Consider the following 21,801-nt stretch of genomic DNA (forward strand, 5'->3'; position numbering starts at 1 on the left):
GCCTTAAATTCACTGTTAAGGAACAGAATAATCACTGATTGTGTATGCAAAAAATAGTCACTGTTTCTTTTTTCTTACTTTCCCATCCCCTTTCAACCCACAGAATTGACTTCTGTCTTCATCACTTGACTGTCTTGTAACACATTGAGTCTTGTGGCTAAATCGGTCCCTGCTTGGTTTAAAGTGTATCTCCCTGGCAGTTGTAAAAATCTCTGTCCTGACTCTCTGCCACCTGTGTTCATTTCTGCTCAACCTCTTTTCAGATTCTTCCTGTTGTACCTACCAGCTCTTTAAATGTGTTTTATTTCTCAGAGTTTTACAAATAGCTGTTTTTCTCACATTGCATGTTCTCCCTGACAGTCTCATCCATGACTACAATTTTCACTCTAACCTAAACTTTCTCATAGCTTCTACCCATGTATCCAGTTATAATCACTACCAGTCTTGTAGTGCCTCCCATGTGCCAGCTCTGTGATACATTTATGTAGATTTGTTTTCTCCTTGAATCTAGACACCCCTTAACTTCATTTTGCACATTTGAAAATTGAAGCTCATATAAGTTACCTGAATTACAAAAGACCACACAGCTAGTAAACAGCAGTCTTGATTTAAATTTATATCTGACTATCTCTCATGTCCATGGTCCTTCTGATCCATGTACTTTTATCCTGGTTAAGTGGATCTATCAAAGTGAAAGAAACAGAACTTTGTAACTGAGGCAAAAAGCAAAAGCTCAAAGAACATTAATCCTACTAATACCAAATGAGATCACAGTGATTATCGAGTATAATGATCATTGTGTAAGTGACAAATTGTGTCCCAAGTGATTAACCTAAAGCTATAGAAGTAATTTGCATCTATTTTATAAAGGGTTAATTTTATGACTTTTAATGAATAATTCTAGCTTTTTAAAATATAAAATTCTGGGACTTCCCTGGTGGTCTACTTGTTAAGAATCCCTCAGCCAATGCAGGGGAGACATCCAGTCCCTGGTTCAGGAACTAAGATGCCACGTGCATAGGGCAGCTAGGCCTGTGCACCGCAGCTTTTGAGCCCACGTACCCTAGAGTCCGTGCTCTGCACAAGAATAGCCACCACATTGAGAAGCCTGCACACCACAACTAAAGAAAGCTGCATGCAGCAGCGAAGACCCAGCACAGCCACACACACACACACACACACACACAGATTCTTTGAAGAATACCATGATAACCTGTGGTGTATATTGTAAGCGGTGATGTTTTTAAATATAGCCAGGGATAAGATTGACCCTTTATAAACACCACTAAGAGTATTCAGGTTATAGGTAATGATACAAAAGAACTGTAAGAAGTCACAATTAAAAATCTGGTTTATCAGTTTTTTTGTCATTGAACTTTATAATAGAGTAGTGTTTATAGTGTTTAATTTTTTTGGTGTTATTCTCTCTCAAGCTGGATGATTATTAGAACAATCCCTAGTCTTTAGAATAAATTCAAACACAACATTTAGAGATATTTAACACATTTCTTACCTCTTTTTGGTGATGAAGACAATGTTTTTTTGTTCTGCTTTTTCTTCCTTAAACAGTGTATTTAAAAAGTTATCCTGGGTTTGTCTGTCTTTGGTGATATTCACTCATGCCTTAAAAACACTCCACAGGAATTGGGATTGGGAGTCTGAATATACGCTGTTTATGTCAGCCTTGAAGGTAAAATGTTATTCAAAATATATTACCAATTATTTTCTATTGCCATTTCTGCTACGGTGTTCTAACTTTATTTTTAACTAGACAATTAATTCTCAATGTTAAATACTTCACCAAAAAATTTATAAAAATAATTTGTTCTTTGTATAATCTATACCATAACCAGTGCTCTGAATAGTACTTAGTTGTATGTGTGGAGCATATATGAATAATTCACCAAATGCTATACAGTTGTTAGATGCTGAAATGATAAAATGTTTAAATGTGAATACTTTGTTTCATTTGTTCTTAAGGTGTACATTTTTTTTTAACCTTTTAACATGTCTGAAATCAGAATAAATCTTACAGTGAAAGGCATCTTACAATTAATGACCTTTTTTGTTTCTTAATGATATATAAGATAAGGATGAACCTTACAACTGATGGCATCTTAGATTCAATGAAATAAAATACATGGCAGAAAATGGCACCCTATCATACTGAGAATAACTAATGGTTATAAAACTATAGGAAAGATAGGAACTGGCAGAAAGGAGGGATGTTGCATCTCTATGGAATGGACAATATAAATGAAAAAAGTTCTTTTTAAAAATCATATGATTTGTTTTCTGTAAAAGTTATAAGCAAAGATTTTTTTTCAGTTGCTTCTTTTCTTCAGATCTTTAAACTCTTAACTTCCTTTTTGGCTGTTTCTGTACTCTGCACAGTTCCCATTACTCTTAATAGACTACATAAATAGCTTTATGTCAAGCCTCAAAATAAGTCATCAGTGCAGTGTTTAAACATATTCTCTCGTGCAAATTCCTTCTTTCCCAAAAGACTATAAATAATAGAGCAGGAATTTTCAAACAACTCTATGCTTTGATGAAGTAAAATTTTAATATATAAAATAGATGAACTGAAGTTTTAGCATGTTGATGTTGAAAGGGAGGAGAGGTTAAATTTCATGAAGCAGTTTTCTTTTTGACCCCTTCTTCATCTCCATGGAACACTCTATTCCTAATAATATATCAGACAGTTATCTGTGTTAATTGGAGTTATATATATGGAGTTATATATATACATATACACACACACAGGTACATACATTTTTCTTTTCTGAAAGAAATCTGAATGACTTCCAGTTTTTTGGGATATAATTGACACATAACTTCATCTTAACTTTAAAATGTATAATATAATTATTTATATATATATAAACAATTACCAGAATAAATTAACATCCGTCACTTCATTTAGTTTTTTCTCTTGTGATGAGAACTTCTAAAATCTACTTTCTTATCAACTTTCAAACATGCAATATAGTACTGTTAACTGTATTTCCCTGTTCTATATATTTGCATCCTTAGACCTTACTTATAACTCAGAAGTTTGTACTTTTGACTATCTTCATCCATTCATAGACATTTCTATGGAGTACTCCTTTCCTAATAGTATACCAAACTAAATCTGTGTTAATTAGACTCATTTTTTAAAATTTAACTAATTTCTATCTGTACTTCTGTATTTAAGGTAAATAAAAATAATGCCAAATTATGGAATAATGTGGGTCATGCTCTGGAAAATGAAAAAAACTTTGAGAGAGCTTTGAAGTACTTCCTACAGGCTACGCATGTTCAGCCAGGTAAGCATTATTGATTAATGAAGCTATTATTAATAGTTTGTTTTCTTTTTGAAAATTTGATTACATTTGTAGAAAGTAGGTGGAGTTTATTTTCAAGCTTTATTCCAACTGACTTGAATACTATAATATTTGGTGCTGGCTTATTTTTTGAATTGGGTTATATGTTAGAGCTATTTATATCAGACATTTAGGGATGTTTTTAAATACAGATTGTTGGATGGCACTGATGAGCAGTTTTGGTGGAGTGATAGATACAAAGGCCTGTTAGGGTAGAGGAAGAACTGGAGGCAGTTGATATTAAAAGCTCATAAGATGTGTTGGTGTTGAGTGTGGGGTCAAGAGAGGGCAGTAGGAAGCTGGGGTTTTTTGGTTTTGTTTTTTTGTTTGTTTTGGTTTTAAAGATGAAAGAAACAAGGCATGTATGTGACTAGTGCATTGGAGCTGGGCAAAGTAGTAATTCAAGGTTGGGGAACGGAGTAAAGGATTGATGTTCTTGAATAGATGAGAATAGATAATTAGGATCTGGTTCTCAGGATGAGGATTTCAGTCAGCTGAATCAGTAGTTACCATACGGTAACAGAGAAAGCAGAGTGTAGAGACATGAATACAGATAGGCAGGTGAATAATAGACAGATGACCTCTGGAAGTTATTCTTTGCTTGCTTGTTTTCTCAGTGACATAGGAAGCAGGATCAACAATAGAGTGTGGGGAAGGGAGAGGACGTTCTGGAGGTCTGAGACCAGGAGAGAGTCTGAAGAAGTCATCTAGGACATGGCTTCAGAAACTTTAATGTGTGTGTGAATCACCTGGAGATCTAATGGTGCGTGTTCTGGTGTATAGAGATTTAGGGTAGGGCCTGAAGTTCTGCGTTTCTAATAAGTTCCTAGGTGATACTTAGCCCAAGAATCATGTGTTGAGAAACTAAGATCTAGGAAAATGTACAGACTAGGAAAACGCAGTGTGATTGCCAAGCAGCTGTAACACCACCCTTCTTGAGGCTAGCAGTGCTTAATTAAAATTAAACTGGTTGATGTGGTTATGTTTTTCTCCCACTACTTTATTTATAGTATAGACAGGCCCAGAGAATTTGGTTAAACAGGATTAGGATTTTGTCAGATGTGTACTACTAAACAAAGGGTTAAGGGAATATTGAGACATAGTCTAAGCTGGTTATGAAGAGATGTGAGAGAGGGTGAAACATGAGGAAAAGATGGTCAGATCAGTGATTTATAGATCTGAAATTGTTGGTTTCTGAGGAGGGTCTAGCTGAAGCATTGCTTGTTTTCAGTAGAAATGCTATTGGCATTTCAAGTATGCAGAACTGTCTGTATTCCAGGGTATGTACCAAATATGGCCCCCACCTACCAAATATACTCATTACTCTCCATTCAGCATGGTAACCAAAAAGTACTTCCACACACACACATTTCTCAATATGCTTGGCTGGGTAGGGAGTGCTGTGCATGGCCCCCTATGTTTGTGCTGGACAAGGCTGTGACCGTTGAACTGACTAATTAAAGGAGAGTGGGGGTGAAAATCATGGAAGAAAGGATATCAAAGCTAGTATTAGAAGATACACCTTACATAGATTTGAAACCACTAAAGAATTTTGACAACTGTGTGATGTTGGAGAGAAGGTGAGAACAACAAGGAACCAGAAGCTTGCAGTTGGTCACTACAATAAGGAGGGATAGTGGATAACAGAGTTTAATGACCTGAAATTCAGAAAAGAGTGGTTTTAAGCAGTGGCAGTGGTCTGCAAATGGTATGGATCTAGGAGGACACTTAACTCCAGGCCGAGTGTTGCAAAAGATAAAAAGATCACAGTCATCACTTGGAAAAACTACCAGTTTCCCCAAGGCAAAGCTGAATTCTAGTTGGAGAATGTTGTAGAAATGTATAACTGATGGTCTGGCCGTCTTTCCAATTTTATCTTCCCTGGCTCTTCATGCAGTTTAGTTTTTTCTTGAAATATAGGGCATATGTGGTGGGCTTCCTCACCTCTTTGCATTTGTTCATGTTGTTTGAACCTAGAATTCCTCCCTTCTCCTTTCCTTCCAATCCACCTTCCGCCATACCCTACCCATCTCTTACAACCCATCTCACTTGGCTTCTCTTCTTATTAGAGGGGGAAAAAACCCTCCTGTCTTTCCAATTAGAAGCAAATGTTTCTCATCTTCAAGACTCCTTACAACTTTGATATCTTTCCTGTGATATCTGTTATTTAAATGTTTATTTAAAATATTTATTTATTTAAAATATGTATGTTATATTTAAACTGTGGGGCTCCCTAGGGGTAGCATGAACATTTTGCTCATCTTCACACCTACTGCATCATCTAGCACAGTTTTATACACAGTCAGTTGTCACTAACTCTGGCAGTTTTAATTCATTGCTTTCTAAAGCCTTTTAGGTTCATTCTGGGAGTTTTTAGAGAAGCAAAGTCATCTTTATGTCAGGCATGCAGGGACTTTTGAGACTTAGGAGATGGGATTTAGGCCCCTTCAGACTTATCCTAAATTGCATAGTAATTTCTATCTCATTGTATTGTTGAAACTGAATGAAATTGTGTTTGGTGCTGCATGCTACTGCTAAGTTGGAGAAGGCAATGGCAACCCACTCCAGTACTCTTGCTTGGAAAATCCCATGGACAGAGGGGCCTGGTGGGCTGCAGTCCATGGGGTCGCTAAGGTCGGACACGACTGAGTGGCTTCACTTTCACTTTTCACTTTCATGCACTGGAGAAGGAAATGGCAATCCACTCCAGTGTTCTTGCCTGAAGAATCCCAGGGACAGGGGAGCCTGGTGGGCTGCCGTCCATGGGGTCGCACAGAGTCGGACACGACTGAAGCAACTTAGCAGCAGCAGTAGCAGCCAGTGCTGAGTAGCTTCATTCGTATCCAGCTCTGTGCGACCCCATAGACTGTAGCCCACCAGGCTCCTCTGTCCATGGAATTCTCCGGGCAGGAATACTGGAGTTGGTTGCCGTGCCCTCCTCCAGGTAATCTTCCCAACCCAGGGATCGAACCCACGTCTTTGGTGTCTCCTGCACTGACAGACAGGTTCTTTACCAGTGGATGTAAATTATAGATGTTTAGCTTAAAATCATTTTTCCTCTCATTGTCAGTTGTCACTTTTGGCTGTTTTGAGATACTTACTAAACCTATCTCCTTTAGTATGACTTACCTACTATCCTCTCAAAGTTGCTGTTTCTATTAATAATAAGCAATGAGCTAGAAAAATAGGCAAATCATTTATTACAATTACAGTTTATTATGAAAAAGTGCATAATCTTAGAAACATTGAATTTGGCATTCAGAGACTTCTGGCTTATTCTGTTTTTCAGCTATGTTCTTCATAGATAGGTTTGACAGGTGAAACAACATGGAGAGGAGGAAATCAAGTCTTTTTGTCCCTATTAGATGTACAGATGGAGACAGATCTATAATTTGGAGATAAGGGGAATGAATCGTCAGGACTAAAGATAAAGATTTGAAGTAACAAGCATGTAGGAAGTATTTAAAACCCTAGAGAAGTGTGGGATCACAGAGAGTAGAGATTCTTAACATTTAAAGTAGCTTAAAAAAAAAACAAGAAGACATTCAATCTGAAGGCTTTTCTTGCTTAGCCAGAAAAAGAATATAAACTACAGACTGGTCTTTGACCAGGCGACATGCATGTTACACAAACAATTGATTATGGGTTTTTGTTTGTTTTGATGGTTACAAGTGTTTTTAAAATATCAATTCACAAGCTAAAATTTTTGCAAATAGAATTAAAGTTTCCATAAACACGTTATAAGGGTAGATTTTTCTCAGGAAACACCAGATTTCCCCTATGGTTTATTTTTGCCTCAAAATCAGTAATTTCATTTTTATCTAACTCCAGCAAAGCTTTGAGACTGTTTATATCAGAAAACAATCATGAGCCTGTAGTTCAGATTTGATGCCATCAAGAAGGGAATGATTTTTGAAGTTTTCAGAAGTTTCCAGATGTTTATAATTTATCTTTTTAAATAAATTGACAGATTTGTGCACAGGAAATAATGGGAAAGCAACACAGATGCCTAGGCTATCAGTGTGAGAATACGTAGCTCTACTGTTGATGGCTGAAGAATTATTAGGCACAGAGCTGCCTGATATTTGCCAGTCCTCCTTTAAGTTGAATTAAAGACAGACTGCTAGATTCATGCTGCTGTTGGTTTGGCTAGTGCACTCAATAGCAAGATTGTTTTTGAAACTCTGTAGCTTCTTGGTCATTCAAATGTAACTGATTTTTATATTTTGCCTGCTTGCTTACTTTTTTTTTTCCAAATTTAAATTTACTTTAACAGTAATGCTGTTTCCTCCTGGAATCTTAAAAACTTTGTAACTTATATAGAATATTGCTTTAAAAATTGTGTTTTTTTCATTTTTTTTTTCCTTTTAGATGTGTCATGTAGTTCTTTTGATGCTAAAAGCTATCTAATTTCTATCTTTGTTCTTTGAGAAAGTAAGGATGCCTTACTGAATGTCTGTAGTCTTCATCAATACCTCCTTGCCATAATTCTAAGAACCTGACCAGTGTGTAGTAATTTGCCTTGTCTTTCATCCTAATAGATAACCTCTTTCTTTTCTAAGATTAATTGGGGCTCCTTTCAGTGATGTATTAAATATTTAGCTGACCTACTTGCACTTTTATTTACTTAAACTCCCTGTTTATTCTTTTCTTAGATTAAATTATCGCCGTATAATTAAGTTTTTCAGGTTTTGTACACCCTTTAGTTTTTTCTGGGTAACTTTCTGATCTCTAGAGTAATTGGTGTAGATTTATCTGATGTTTAAAAAAAATAAAGAGCTTGGATAAACAAGATCCTACTGTGTAGCATAGGAAATTATATTCAGTATCCTTTGATAAACCATAATGGAAAAGAACATGAAAAAGAATGGTTACATATGTGTAACTGAGGCACTTTGCTGCACTGCAGTAATTAACACAACATTGTGATTCAGCTATACTTCAATCAAAAGTAAATTTTTAAAAAAGAGCTTTTTAGGAGCAAAACTCTATATGCTCTTGGTAATGCAGTATATTTCAACCTTCGCTCTACATCAGAATTGCCTCTGAAACTTTTTAAAAAAACAGTTTTGCAGTCCTGTTTGTGAAGATTCTGTTTTGATAGAACTGAGTGGGATAAGATGTCTGAATTTTTCAAAGCTACACAAGTATTCTGAATGCAACCAGTACTGGGAAGCATTTTTTTTCTTTTTTTTTTCTTTTTGACTTGACCCCCTCCTGAAACACTATGAGATTCAGTAATGTATCTAAAAAAAAAAAAATCAACCTTTTTTTCCCCTAATCTTGTCCCTTAGCTCTCTAACTGAAGCTGTATTGCATCTAACAGCTTTTGTGCAGTACACACAATTGCCAACCTGAAACATAATATAGCAAGATCTTAGGACTGTTACTCTCCTCCTAGGGGAATGCCTAAGATATAAATGCTTGGCCCCTATGTGTCCTGGGAGTTGCAGGCAGAGAACTATTCCACAATTGCAAAATCATCATCGGTGTCACAGGCAAGTAGTAATCATAATTTGAAACCTTGTCATGTCTGTTAGAGATTCATGTTGAGTAAAATTTGTCTAAATTAAGATGTCCCTTCTTTCTATCTTTATTCCAAACCTTTGAAATATTTACTGGAAAGTATATCTTAAAACTAGTGCACAGTGAACCCTCATATCTTTGTAATTTGAATTGCATATTTTTCTGTCTCTGAACAAATTTGCTGAGGGCTCAATTTTCTATATCACAAAATGAGACAGAACTTCCTGACATTCTGATATTAATACAACCTTTTAAAAAGTTTCAATTAAATTATATGGTTATATATCATCATTTAAGGGAGCTGGGCTGCTGCATCTTAAGTAATACTATAGAATCCTAATAACTTACACTCTAGCCATATTCACAAAAATTTTTTTAAAGTTCTAAAGTTTTTCACAGTCTCTTTGCCCCTTTCCCACCATGGATACATATTTGCAATTTGTAATACTTGAGATTATTCTGGGAATCATGGTGATCCTTTTCACTTTTAGAGTTGAGCCATACTTTCTGAGTGAATTCCAAAGCCATGTGATTAAGGAAATAGAAGTAAGCCTTAGTATAGGACAGTAAAATATGGTGAAGAAAAAAAACAAAAACAAACGTAAATTCCTTCATTACTTTTATTTCTCCTGTCTTGTCTCTTAACCCTTCCAGGAACCATTCAGATAGTTTTTTTTTTTTTTTTCATGTCATATGTGTATCTCCTGTTCTTCCAGTACTTTATTTAATAGTCTTCTAGTGTAGCCTTGCTCATAAGTTATAGTAAGTTGTAAAGAGCTTTAAGGAGAAAGCAGGACCTATTGCCTGATTTTACATTTTTTGCCTAGTTTGTTGCTCAAAACATGTCTTCTTAGTAGTAGTAGTAGTTTACACTGGACACTATGATTTTTTTATTTTAGATGATATTGGCGCCCACATGAATGTAGGAAGAACTTACAAAAATTTAAATAGAACCAAAGAAGCTGAAGAATCTTACATGACAGCTAAGTCTCTGATGCCTCAAGTAAGTTGTCAAAAATTATTCCTATTGTGTCATGTCTGCTGGATGTTTGTATTGAATAGAGTTACCCAGATGGAAAATCTTTAAATCTTTTCTTTAATTTGGATTAAAATTAAGGTGTCCAGTGAACCATCTATTACTTTGTTATAAAAGATTGCATTTACCTATCTAGCTCACTTAATTTAAAAAGTACATAGTCTATGAAAACTAAATCTATGAAATTATGAGTTTTAGATACTTTTTATTGTAAGTTATCTATGACTTTAAGTGACTTTAAATGAAAATAATTTTATTTATGTACATTAAGCAGTAAACATTAACTCCTATCAAAAAATAAATGAACAAAGCGAAGTGATAAAATGAGTAGATATGTATCTGTGCCTGTCAGTTGCTATAATGTCACAAGTACAAGATTTCTTGGATATCACAAGACAAAGTTAGAAAATCTGACACTGCTTTTTATCAGCTGTGTGTAATCAGAAAAGATAGTTTACGTTGGGCTGTAATTTTCTCAATAGTAGTTTATATTAATACTGTAGCAATATTGAAATGAGTTGATAGTTTGATTTTGATAGTTTGATAAATGTTTTAAAAACAATTAGACCACATGATACATTAAGAATTCTTTCAGCTCTAAGATTCTGATGTTAAATTGTGTTCAGTGGATTTTTATCAGATATAATTTATTATATTCATTGAGAATTGGGGTTCACATATACATAATAACTTTTAGAGTTAATTAGATAATTTTATGTCTTAACTCCAGCAAACAAGTGAGGAATTAGTAAAGCTCTGAAGTAGAGTTAACTACCCCACTGTCACAACCAGGAAACATCTTGCTGACAATTTGAAAGTTGACATGGTGTAACAAATATACTAGACTGAGGAAAAAAGACCTGAGTTCTGTTCCTGGTCTGACTCAAGCATACTAAGGGACTTTAGCCTGTGGAAGTTCTGATTTATATGACTTCATAAAATAACACATATATGAAAATCTAATGATTATTACTGAGATAGCATGAATGAAAAAATACATCCTTCATTGCTTCAAAGCATTATTTTATATTTTGTGAATACTGCAGATTATTTCATATTTTTATGGTCTATTTTAATATAACAGTTTAGCTTTTTATGCTCTGTGTAAATTTTAAATAAGACACTAGGACTTCTTCAGATTTTATTTGGTACTGAAATATCAACTTATAAAAATGTTTGTTTTTTTATTAACAGATTATTCCTGGTAAAAAATATGCAGCCAGAATTGCACCTAACCATTTAAATGTTTATATTAATCTGGCCAACCTGATCCGAGCAAATGAGTCCCGACTGGAAGAAGCAGATCAGCTGTACCGACAAGCAATAAGCATGAGGCCAGACTTCAAGCAGGCTTACATTAGCAGGTATTGTAGTTCACTTTAGGCTTTCACTATAAAAGATGGAAGCTCTATACATCTGTGTCTGTTTTTCTGTCTTGCATATAGGGTTATCATTACCATCTTTCTAAATTCCATATATATGTGTTAGTATACTGTGTAGAACAGACTTTTGGACTCTATGGGAGAAGGCGAGGGTGGGATGATCTGAGAGAATAGCATTGAAACATGTATATTATCAAGGGTGAAACAGATCACCAGTCCAGGTTGGAAGCATGAGACAAGTGCTCAGGGCTGGTGCATACACTGGGATGACCCAGAGGGATGGGATGGGGAGGGAGGTGGGAGGGGGTTCAGGATGGGGAACACATGTAAATCCATGACTGATTCTTGTCAATGTATGGCAACAACCACTACAATATTGTAAAGTGATTAGCCTCCAACTAATAAAAATAAATGAAAAAAAAAAAGATGGAAGCTTCATCTGCATATACATTTAGGCTATCTTCACTAATTTGGCTTTTTTTTCTTCTAGTAAATCTTAGTTGACAACCAAGAGCATAGAAACATAGCTTATTTTCGACTAACAAATTTAATTTATTTTAAACTGACAAGAGAATCCATAATGTAAAACAGCAAACTTAGGTTTACTTATACAAAAGAAAGGATAGGAAAGGATAGGAAAAGCTCTTCAGTTTCTTCTGCTTCTCAACACCAAATTCATTTTTACCTAAAACAGCCAAAATTTAGCATTTATAATTGCTTCTTAATTGTAACAAAGTAATTGTTATTTTTGCAAGAAGTTATTACTTCTTAATTATTATAGGTTAAGAAATCATTGTATAATTATGGAATCATATATAAAATAATTAAGAACTAATTGTATAATATCCAACTATCAAGGGAATTGACTGGTTATTTATGTTTTTATTACAGAGAAACTTCAGTTGCCAGTAAAAAACAAAAAATTTGACAATAAGTGTCAGAATCTTAGATATTTTCTCATGTAAATGTTATCATTTGTGTTATACTTGAGAAAAAATTGTTTTAAACTTTGTTTTGAAGCCTGCTCCAGTCCTAATTATAATTTGTCATATTGTTTATATGGAAAATGCATTCAGAATATAAGTTTTTGAAATAAAATCTATTCATAAGGTGAAAGCTGTCTCTCTTCAACATTATCTAGTACTTGCTGAAATTCACTAAGTTTACTGGGGTTGTATCAATAAATAAAACCTGTATTAAGTTAACTTATAAAGAATTGCTTAATAATCTCTGCATTTATTTTAAGAATCACATTTTGGACACTTATTCTAGGAAGTGTGAATATTAATAGTTTGTTTGACTTCATGCCTATGCTAATATTTTAGGAAAGAGTAGTATTTTAAAATTGACTCATATCAGTACTTAAATTGATTTGCACATATGTAAAAATGACCTTTTAAGTTCTGTAACAGAAAATATAACCTTACTAGAATGATTTTCAGACTGATCATCAGTTCCAGATATGTTCCTCAGAAGTATCTACAGGTGGCAGTATTGCCCTTCCATCCTACCAGATCGGCTTTTTAATTCCTTTGTAAGAATTCATTGAAGAAAACGAAGTAATTATAAGGGGTAAACAATTCCAAATGTCCTGCTTTTCGTATAGTTAGACATTGCTAATGAAGATTTGAACACTGGAATTCCCCATCACTGCTGTGTTTACTTGCCTTCTCCAGATGCTGCTCATCTTCGGACAAATTGCTCTCCCACTCTATTTATTATCCTTTTTCTGATGCAGACTAGTCTGCTGTTTTTCAAGATATATTCAAAGGATATATTTTCTGTTCCCCTTTCTTGGATACCTCCCGACATCTTACCCTCTAGAGTCAGGCGTGTTTTTTCCTTCTTTAATAATATTTGAAAACATATCAAACCAAATGTGCAAAATTAATGTGTTTAGGTTTAAGGACAGTTTCAGATAGTTATTTTTGAAGAAAAATTTAAGAACCTAAGTTAAAAGGGAAGCTGTGACTATATGGAAAAGCTTAAAACTTGTGAAAATAGTGTCTACAGACTGACATGATACTATAAGTAAAATTTGTGTTTTTCCACAGAGGAGAATTGCTTCTAAAAATGAATAAACCTGTCAAAGCAAAAGAAGCATATCTTAAAGCCCTGGAGCTGGACAGAAATAATGCAGATCTTTGGTACAACTTGGCAATTGTTCATATTGAACTTAAGGAACCAAATGATGCGCTGAAAAACTTTAATCATGCTTTAGAACTAAATCCAAAGCATAAACTAGCATTATTCAATTCTGCTATATTAATGCAAGAATCAGGTATGTCTTCTCAAAATTTCTCTATACTTAAACATACTCTAGTTTGAAATATAATAAAGTCGTATATTATGTTACCCCAGCAAACATTTTATGAATGGATGGTTTTTATCAAAACTGTATAAACTGTTATAAGAAGAATACTTTAAATACTTGACATAAACCTTTCAGGTAATACACCCTAGCATATGTGTCATTCTAAATGTTAATTTCTCTGGTATATGCTAAAAATGACTTCTCAGACAGTCTATTAAGCAATACTTTATTCATCTATTTTGTCATTTCATACCTGGAAGTATATTTCTTATGCATAAATATCATGCTATTCAAATAATCTGAATTTGTTAAAAAAAAAAGCAGTTTTAAGTAATTATTTCTAGGGTGTCAAGAGCATTATATGTTTTAAACAACGTAGTATTCTATTGTTCCTTGATCAATAAGTCCAAATATTTTCAATATCATGTTATATCCAGTGTTACTGTTTTCTGAGATATTATTATAATTTCCTGTATTTTCTATAAATTAACAGAACCAAATTATCCATCACAATAAACTAGGATCTTTGATATATCAGAATTTTAATTCTGCTCCAGAAGACAGTATATACAGTTTATGGTTTTCTTAATTTTTATGTTTGGAAATATCTTTATATTAATTATTAAATACTTTCATACAACTTCTGCAAAAATATAAGAATAATATTTTATAATTAAAGAGAGTCTTTGAGTTTATTTCTACCAGTCATCTATTTTATAGGTTAGAGAGTGAGGACCAAATAGATGTAATAACTACCCTAACTTTATATGGCTAGGTTAGGAATTAGTCCAAGACAAGAACTTAGCCTGCTGATTTATTTCAGATTTCTTTAATCATCATGTTATCAAATAAAAGGATAAAGATCTTTATGCTTGGCATTCAAAAAAACTTAATTTAGAAAACTAATGTTTTTGTAAAGTTAGCTAACCTTAGTAATCATGAAAAGTGCCTATAATTTAACACAAGATTATATCCTGGGGTGTGTAGTTGTAGAAGTTGAAATTTTTTTGGTACTTATTTGCAGTAGAAATCATCTCAATAAATATTTGCTTCCTGAATCTTAATTTATATTTATAGACTTTAGATATAATGGTATTCTTTTTATATTTGAAATTTCCTAAAAAATTTTAAGTTATGTACAAAATATATCTAATTTAGTAAGACTGAAACATTTTGTTTATCCAATATAGTTAGTTTGCTGAGCATTTTTTTATATATCTCATGTAATTCTTAGAAGATTCAATAGGTTAACCCAAGCAAGTAATTATTTTAGTGAGTAAAGTCATACTGTTAACAAAATCATGATTGAATATATGTCTCTATTTTAAATTCCCTACATCTTCCTCTTAATTCTCCATTCTTCCTCAACTCCCAATTAGAATCTAAACTTATCAGGAAATATTTCACCCTTTTTTAGTTTTTGAGGAACTCTTACTACTTTAAAGGAAAGGAAATGAGCTATCAATCCAGTGCATCAAACACACTGTCTGTCTTATGAAAACTCTGAGGGTTTTGCTGTCTGCATTTTAATTTAGGTACATCAATTAGTTGTTTTGATGCTCAGTTCAGTCACTCAGTTGTGTCTGAACCTTTGCGACCCCATGGACTGCCGCACGCCCCCGGTCCATCACCTGTTTTGATCCTATGTTTTTATAATCTAGATAAATAATTTCACCTCCATTTCTTACCTCAGACTTACTCATTTGCTAACGATATAATTTTTTTCTCTTATTTTAAAAAATTCTTAGGAGAAGTTAGACTCAGACCTGAAGCTAGAAAACGACTTTTAAGCTATATAAATGAAGAGCCACAAGATGCTAATGGTTATTTCAATTTGGGAATGCTTGCCATGGATGACAAAAAGGACTCTGAAGCAGAGATGTGGATGAAGAAAGCCATAAAATTACAAGCCGACTTCAGAAGTGCTTTGTTTAATCTGGCTCTCCTGTATTCTCAGACTGCAAAGGAATTAATGGCTTTGCCAGTCTTGGAGGAATTACTCAAATACTATCCTGATCATATCAAAGGTCTCATTTTAAAGGGAGACATCCTGATGAATCAAAAGAAAGATATATATGGAGCAAAAAAATGTTTTGAAAAGATTTTGGAGATGGATCCAAGCAACGTGCAAGGAAAACACAATCTCTGTGTTGTTTATTTTGAAGAGAAGGACTTATTAAAAGCTGAAAGATGCCTGGTTGAAACATTGGCATTGGCACCACATGAAGAATACATTCAACGCCACTTGAGTATAGTCAGGGATAAAATTTCTTCATCTAGTTTTGTAGAACAACCTATATTCCCAGCTGGTAAGACTTCAGGTGTAGAAGGAGATAAAATTCCAAATGAAAATGTAAAAGAAAGAAAAAGCGAGCCCAGACCTACACAGATAATAAAAACAAATGATAATAAGAGTCAATCTAAAGCCAGCAAACAATTAGGAAAAAATATAGACAAAGAAATTCCCCACAAAACAACAAAAGAAATCAAAGAAATTGAGAAGAAAAGAGTTGCTGCTTTAAAAAGACTAGAAGAGATTGAACGTATTTTAAATGGTGAATAGCATTACTCTTTATCATGTGACAGGGTTTCAAAGAACTTCAGTGTATATCATGTGATTACTTATACTGGGAGCTTTGAAAAATAGCAAGCATACTAAGAGTCTCTCATGAGCTGCCTCTACGTAGTATCAAAATAAGATTTTCATTAAAGACCTTTTCATTACCCCAGGATATGTTTTATATTTGACAGTAGTTCTTTGAGTTTTGGGGACTGTAGCAGAAATTTCAGTAATCACAGGTGGCAAATCTGTATCTTTTCTTATAGAAGGTAGATTCTTTCAGCAGAATAATATTGACTACTCTCAATTAAAAATAATCTGAGGTCTGAATGATAATCCCATGGTGGCAAATCCAACATGTGCTGGTTTATTCTGTGAATTCACATTGATTAGCTAACCACGTTTTCCTTTAACTATTGGAGTCTGACTGTGAATTGAAAACACTATTGAACACATACTTTTTTCCTTTGTGACCTTCTATTTAACTAAAGGACTTTGCACTACAAAAGAATACTGGCTGGCTTTCTTTACTTTGTATTCTTTTTTGATTTTTAGAAGGAAAGCCAGATGAAACATTTTAAAATAAGTCACTTGACATGTTAGCTTTAGAATGTATTAATATTTTCATAACTGTGTGCTTGTCCTTAACTTCCCTATCTATATGGCAGTTTTTAATCAGGGAAAGTTTTAAATAAGTATATATACACACATTTCTGATGGTGCTCATTTATACTGGACTTTCATTTCTTTGGTGTACTGAGTTTCACAGCGTGAACAACATAATCACCACATAATCATTGACTCTCACTTTTATTTCCCAAACTATTCCTGTTTCTTAGGGTCATAGTCATATTGAGAAATCCCAGTAAGTATAACTTCACTAAACTTTTGAGTTAAAAATGTAGTAAGATTCTCTTTCATGTTAATCTTCATCTTTCTAGCGTTACTTGAATTTTAATTTTGTTTCCAAAACACACCTTAATTAGATACCTAAATTGAGTTCTGTTTAACTGAAGGCAAAACAATATGACAAAGTTTATTTTTAAACACTAAGTTCTTGATAGCTTGTTATGGTGTATATTTTTATTAAATATTTATTTTGACTACTGAACTTTCATAAAAATTTTAACACTGTTTTAATTCCATCAAGTATGGGAAATGCTATTGCATTTTTTCTCTGCACACATATATTATTTGTTGTTATTGTTCAGTTGCTCAGTCATATCCAACTCTTTGAGACCCCATGGACTGCAACATGCCAGGCTTCCAGGGCATATATTATAGTTATATAACCAAAATTTCATCATGTTTGGCCCAGTGCCAGCTAGAAGAAAAGGTAATTAGCCTAATATAGGATTAGCAAATTAGTCTGCTGGTTTTAGCACATTTAAAGCTGAAAAGTGTTTGAAGAGTAGATACAAATCCAATTTATTAATTTAAATCTGATTTTTTTTTCTTGAGTTAAAATGTGTTTTATAATACTAATATAGTTGGTTTTAGTTTAAAATGTTAAAGCTCAAGCTATCATCCTGGAATAGTAACTAATTTCTAATAATGTAGCATTTCAAAAACTATTTCTGTTCCTTTGAGATAATTTCTAATGTTTTAAAAACCATATTCTTGTAACTTTTTTCTTAAATGTTTTATAAATAGATCATAAGAAACATGGTCTGCATTAAAGACCCACTTTTACTAGGTTCTCTGAGGCTCTGTCATAGATTATTTTTTAGGCTATATAAACCAAGCACTGACAACAGTGGTAAGTTCATTTTTGATTCATTAAAGCATTAAAGCAATACCTAATTTCAATTTTTAAATTACAGCTTTGTTACTCTAGATATATGATGGAGAATACCTCATATACTATGACTTGAAAAATGAACTTGTTATTACATTTTCTGCACATATCTTGAGAAGTTTGAGTTTAATGTCTTCTTTTACAATATCAAGTGAGGATAGTTGTAAAAAGAAGGCAATCCGTTATGACAGCAGACCATAATAAAAACTTTGAATAATATTTTAATAAAATTATGTAACTATTCAAAAGATATATTAATATTATCTAATGATTTTTACAGAAAAAAATGTTCTCCATATTAGAACTTAAAATAATGCCAGTCATGTTGGAAATGTTCATATTTTGAATAATTTATTTAAATCAAATTCACTGTAATTAATAATTTTTCCAAATCATTGTTTCTAAACCTTCATTTCATATTAGAATCATCTAGACTCCACCCTGCAACAGTGAAATCTGAGTTTCTTATTGTCAAGCTGTGCTTCAGTTTTTCCAAAGGCTCTCAGAGTGATTCTAATTCATAGTGAGGGTTAAGGACCACTAGTCTAAATTATAAATTAGTTCAAGAAAATCTTCTTCTCTCTCCCATGTTAACTTTTAAACTAGTGATATAATCCTATTTATTTCCTCTTAAGTTTCATCAAGCTTGCTTATGTATAAGATTATTTCTTCTCTTTAAATTCATAATACAAATTTTATTCAAATTGTTCAGGTGAAAAAGGGAATGAATATTTTTTCCTATGGAGCTGCCATTTTGGGGAAATGGAGTGTAGGGATATTTTAGCCCAGTTCACTAACTTGTTCCAGAGTTGTAAGCATCTGTAAGTTTGTAAAAGAAAGCTTATCATAGGTTTATATATTAGTAAGGGGATGTAGTTTTAGTTCTTGCTGTTTTACAAAAGAACCTACTCTCTAGGAGTTGTAGGAAAGCTTTGACAATCCCCAAGGGGTAATTGTGCTACACTTTCCTTCACTGCTTCTCAGAAGGAAGAATTAACTCTGTTCCTATATGTGTTTCCTTACTAACATTCAGAATTGGGAATTCTGTCTTATAATAATTATTCCAGTAAGTAATTTTTATGAAGTTGATAACTTGGAGGATAAAACAAATATGTTTGCAATTTTGTCTTTACTTTTATGTAGATATCTGGAATGTGAATTACTCAAGTCTATAAAACCTCATGCCTTTCATCTAATTTGAGCTCTCAACTTCATGTTCCAGAATGCTTCTTTAAAGATGCTTTAATGAAAAATACTATGAAAATATATAGATTTGTATGTCAGTTTATACTTCAGAAATCCATATATTTGTCATATTTATTTTTTTAAAAACCTCCTAATTTTCTGCATGACTAAATGGTATTTAAAATGAAACCTCAAATATATCTGGTACCTTTGTCTGTAGAGTTTATTTGTTGGAAAATGTCACCATCCTTGTTAAAGTTTCATAAAATAGTTGCTAGTTGTATGCATTTTATATTTCTATGGCATCTGTGTGTACCGTATTTCTAAGTATTCAGTATTAAATTGATACTTTTTCAGTGTTAACCTGAATTGCCTTTTAGTGTTAAAATGAAAAAAATATAATAGCAATTCAAAACATTTCAGCCCCCACAAAGAAAGAAGAGCTGGTGGGTAGTTTTATTAGCAATGATATGAGAAATGAAAGAAAGAAAGTGAAGTCGCTCAGTCATGTCTGACTCTTTGCGACCCTGTGAACTGTTGCCCACCAGGCTCCTCTGTCCATGGCATTTTCCAGGCAAGAGTACTCGAGTAGGCTGCCATTTCCTTCTCCAGGGGGTCTTCCCGACCCAGGGATCAAACCTGTGTCTTCTGCACTGCAGGGAGCCACCAGGGAAGCCCAGTGTGTTAATTTAGTTCCTAAGAGTGATACATTTATAACCCAAAGTGACAGAAGGCCAACTAAGAAAACGAGACAATTAAATTCCAATCTGAAATTTTATATACATGCACAGTTGGAAGTCAGTGTAGTGAAATAATTAGTCTGAATTATTAATCTACCTGGATTCAAATACTGGTACCACCGTGCTAAAAAAGTGCAAGTTAGAAGAAGTTGTTTAACCCGTATGTTGTCAGTTTCCCTATCTGCAGGCTGGGGAAAATACTTTTCCTCATAAAGTTATTAAAAGAAGGTATATATGTGTAACATGTATGTTGTATATATATTTATGTATGTATTACAAGAGATATATATCTCCTGTTGTAATAAATAGGCAAGTATCTATAAATAGTGCATGGTCAGCCATGCACACTGTAAATAACTTTTACCAAAACTTTTGACCACAACCACAATTAACGTCACTCAGTGAATTTTGTGATTTCCTTTTTCAGTCATGAAAATTATTGGATTTGATTGGCTAAATTGTTTTTATGTGTCTCAAAGAATGAAACAGCTTTAACAGCTGTGTAACCAGTGATACAGATGGATCCATTCACTGTTGTCTTTATTGGATCATATATACTCGTCTTCCCTGATGGCTCAGCAGGTAAAGAATCCTCCTGCCAATGCAGGAGATGTAGGTTTGATCCCTGGATCAGAAAGATCCCCTGGAGAAGGGAAATGCTAACCCACTCCAGTTTTCTTGCCTGGAAGAATTCCATGGACAGAGGAGGCTACAGTCCATGGGGTCGCAAAGAGTCAGCTATGACTGACTGACTAGCACTTTTTCACTTTCATAGTTTGATCATGTTGCATTGGCAGACTAGAAAAGCAGAAGAATAAATATATTTTTAGTTTTGATGAAGATGAAACTTATTTACGGACAGCTTTCCAACAAGCAATTTTTAATTTTTATCAGATACCAACATCTGTTTCAGGAACGTGACGCAGTGTTTACATGTCAGAAGTTTTGTTTATTCTATGACATTTCTAAATTGGTTTGTTTAATAAGTTCAGCAAATATAAATAGATGATGTATATTTATATTAAACATGTTAACATATTTAAATTACTTGGGACAATAGTAAATGATACATACTAGTTAATGTAATTGCAAGATTCAGACTTGCAATTGTTGTATATGATTTATATATGTATTAGCATATGTAATATCAATGATTGCAAACAAATTACTAGAAATTTAATACTAATTAGATGTTCCATAGGCATCTAAGCCAGCAGGTATATAAATAATCTAAAATAAAATATATTCATTAAATATGAGGTATATAAATTTATTTAATAAATTATTAAAATGCACAAGTAAGAACTCAAACTAAGACACCTTAAAATCATACTACCTCATTCTTGCTCTTCACTGCCATTAGGAATCAATATAAGATGAAATATACCTAAAAGTCTCTGAAGATGATTTCAGGCAAATTCATGTACTTTCTTGGTGAATTCTGTGACTGTAGTAATGGATAGCATATTTCCCATAAAGTAGCATTTATATTCTGTAAGAACGTGTTACCTTCATGTTTCTGCCTTGAACAGAATACCTAATGGGTGGCCATCTTGACAGGTAAGTCAAGTGAGCCTTGTATTTGGTAAAGTTGCAGGCAGTATAGTAGCAGCTATTTGAGAGCTATGGAATTTATCAGTGCATAAAAATTGAGGTAGAATTCTGCATAGATTTGAAAGAGGCTAAAAAAAGATTTGTAACCACGAATCCATTGTTGACCAGAGCCCTGTTTTTGTGGGCCCTGGCAAGCCAAGTGACTGCCCTTTGGAAGTGGAATCAGCAGTACTGGGTTGTGAACAAAAATATACCTTAGCCTAATAGCAGTATTTGTAAAATGAATTCCTGGAAGTAGATGTAGTGTGTACATTTTAAATGGTCTCTTTGTATGACAC

General features: G+C 33.5%; 1 protein-coding gene across 3 annotated transcripts in view; it reads left to right on the top strand.

Annotated features, from left to right (window-relative positions):
* The window catches only part of TMTC3 (transmembrane O-mannosyltransferase targeting cadherins 3), a 60,787-nt gene extending 41,255 nt beyond the window's left edge, over positions 1–19,532 (top strand). For all 3 annotated transcript variants that reach the window (XM_070454305.1, XM_020889029.2, XM_020889028.2), the window contains exons 9-14: positions 1,570–1,690; positions 3,200–3,311; positions 9,794–9,897; positions 11,125–11,294; positions 13,367–13,593; positions 15,375–19,532. In XM_070454305.1, coding sequence (XP_070310406.1) covers positions 1,570–1,690; positions 3,200–3,311; positions 9,794–9,897; positions 11,125–11,294; positions 13,367–13,593; positions 15,375–16,189 — 1,549 coding nt within the window. In that variant the 3' untranslated portion in view covers positions 16,190–19,532. The remainder of the gene's footprint in view (positions 1–1,569; positions 1,691–3,199; positions 3,312–9,793; positions 9,898–11,124; positions 11,295–13,366; positions 13,594–15,374) is intronic.
* The last annotated feature ends 2,269 nt before the right edge of the window (positions 19,533–21,801 follow it).

This window comes from Odocoileus virginianus, chromosome 24 (genome assembly GCF_023699985.2).
Source record: "Odocoileus virginianus isolate 20LAN1187 ecotype Illinois chromosome 24, Ovbor_1.2, whole genome shotgun sequence".
NCBI lineage: Eukaryota > Metazoa > Chordata > Mammalia > Artiodactyla > Cervidae > Odocoileus > Odocoileus virginianus.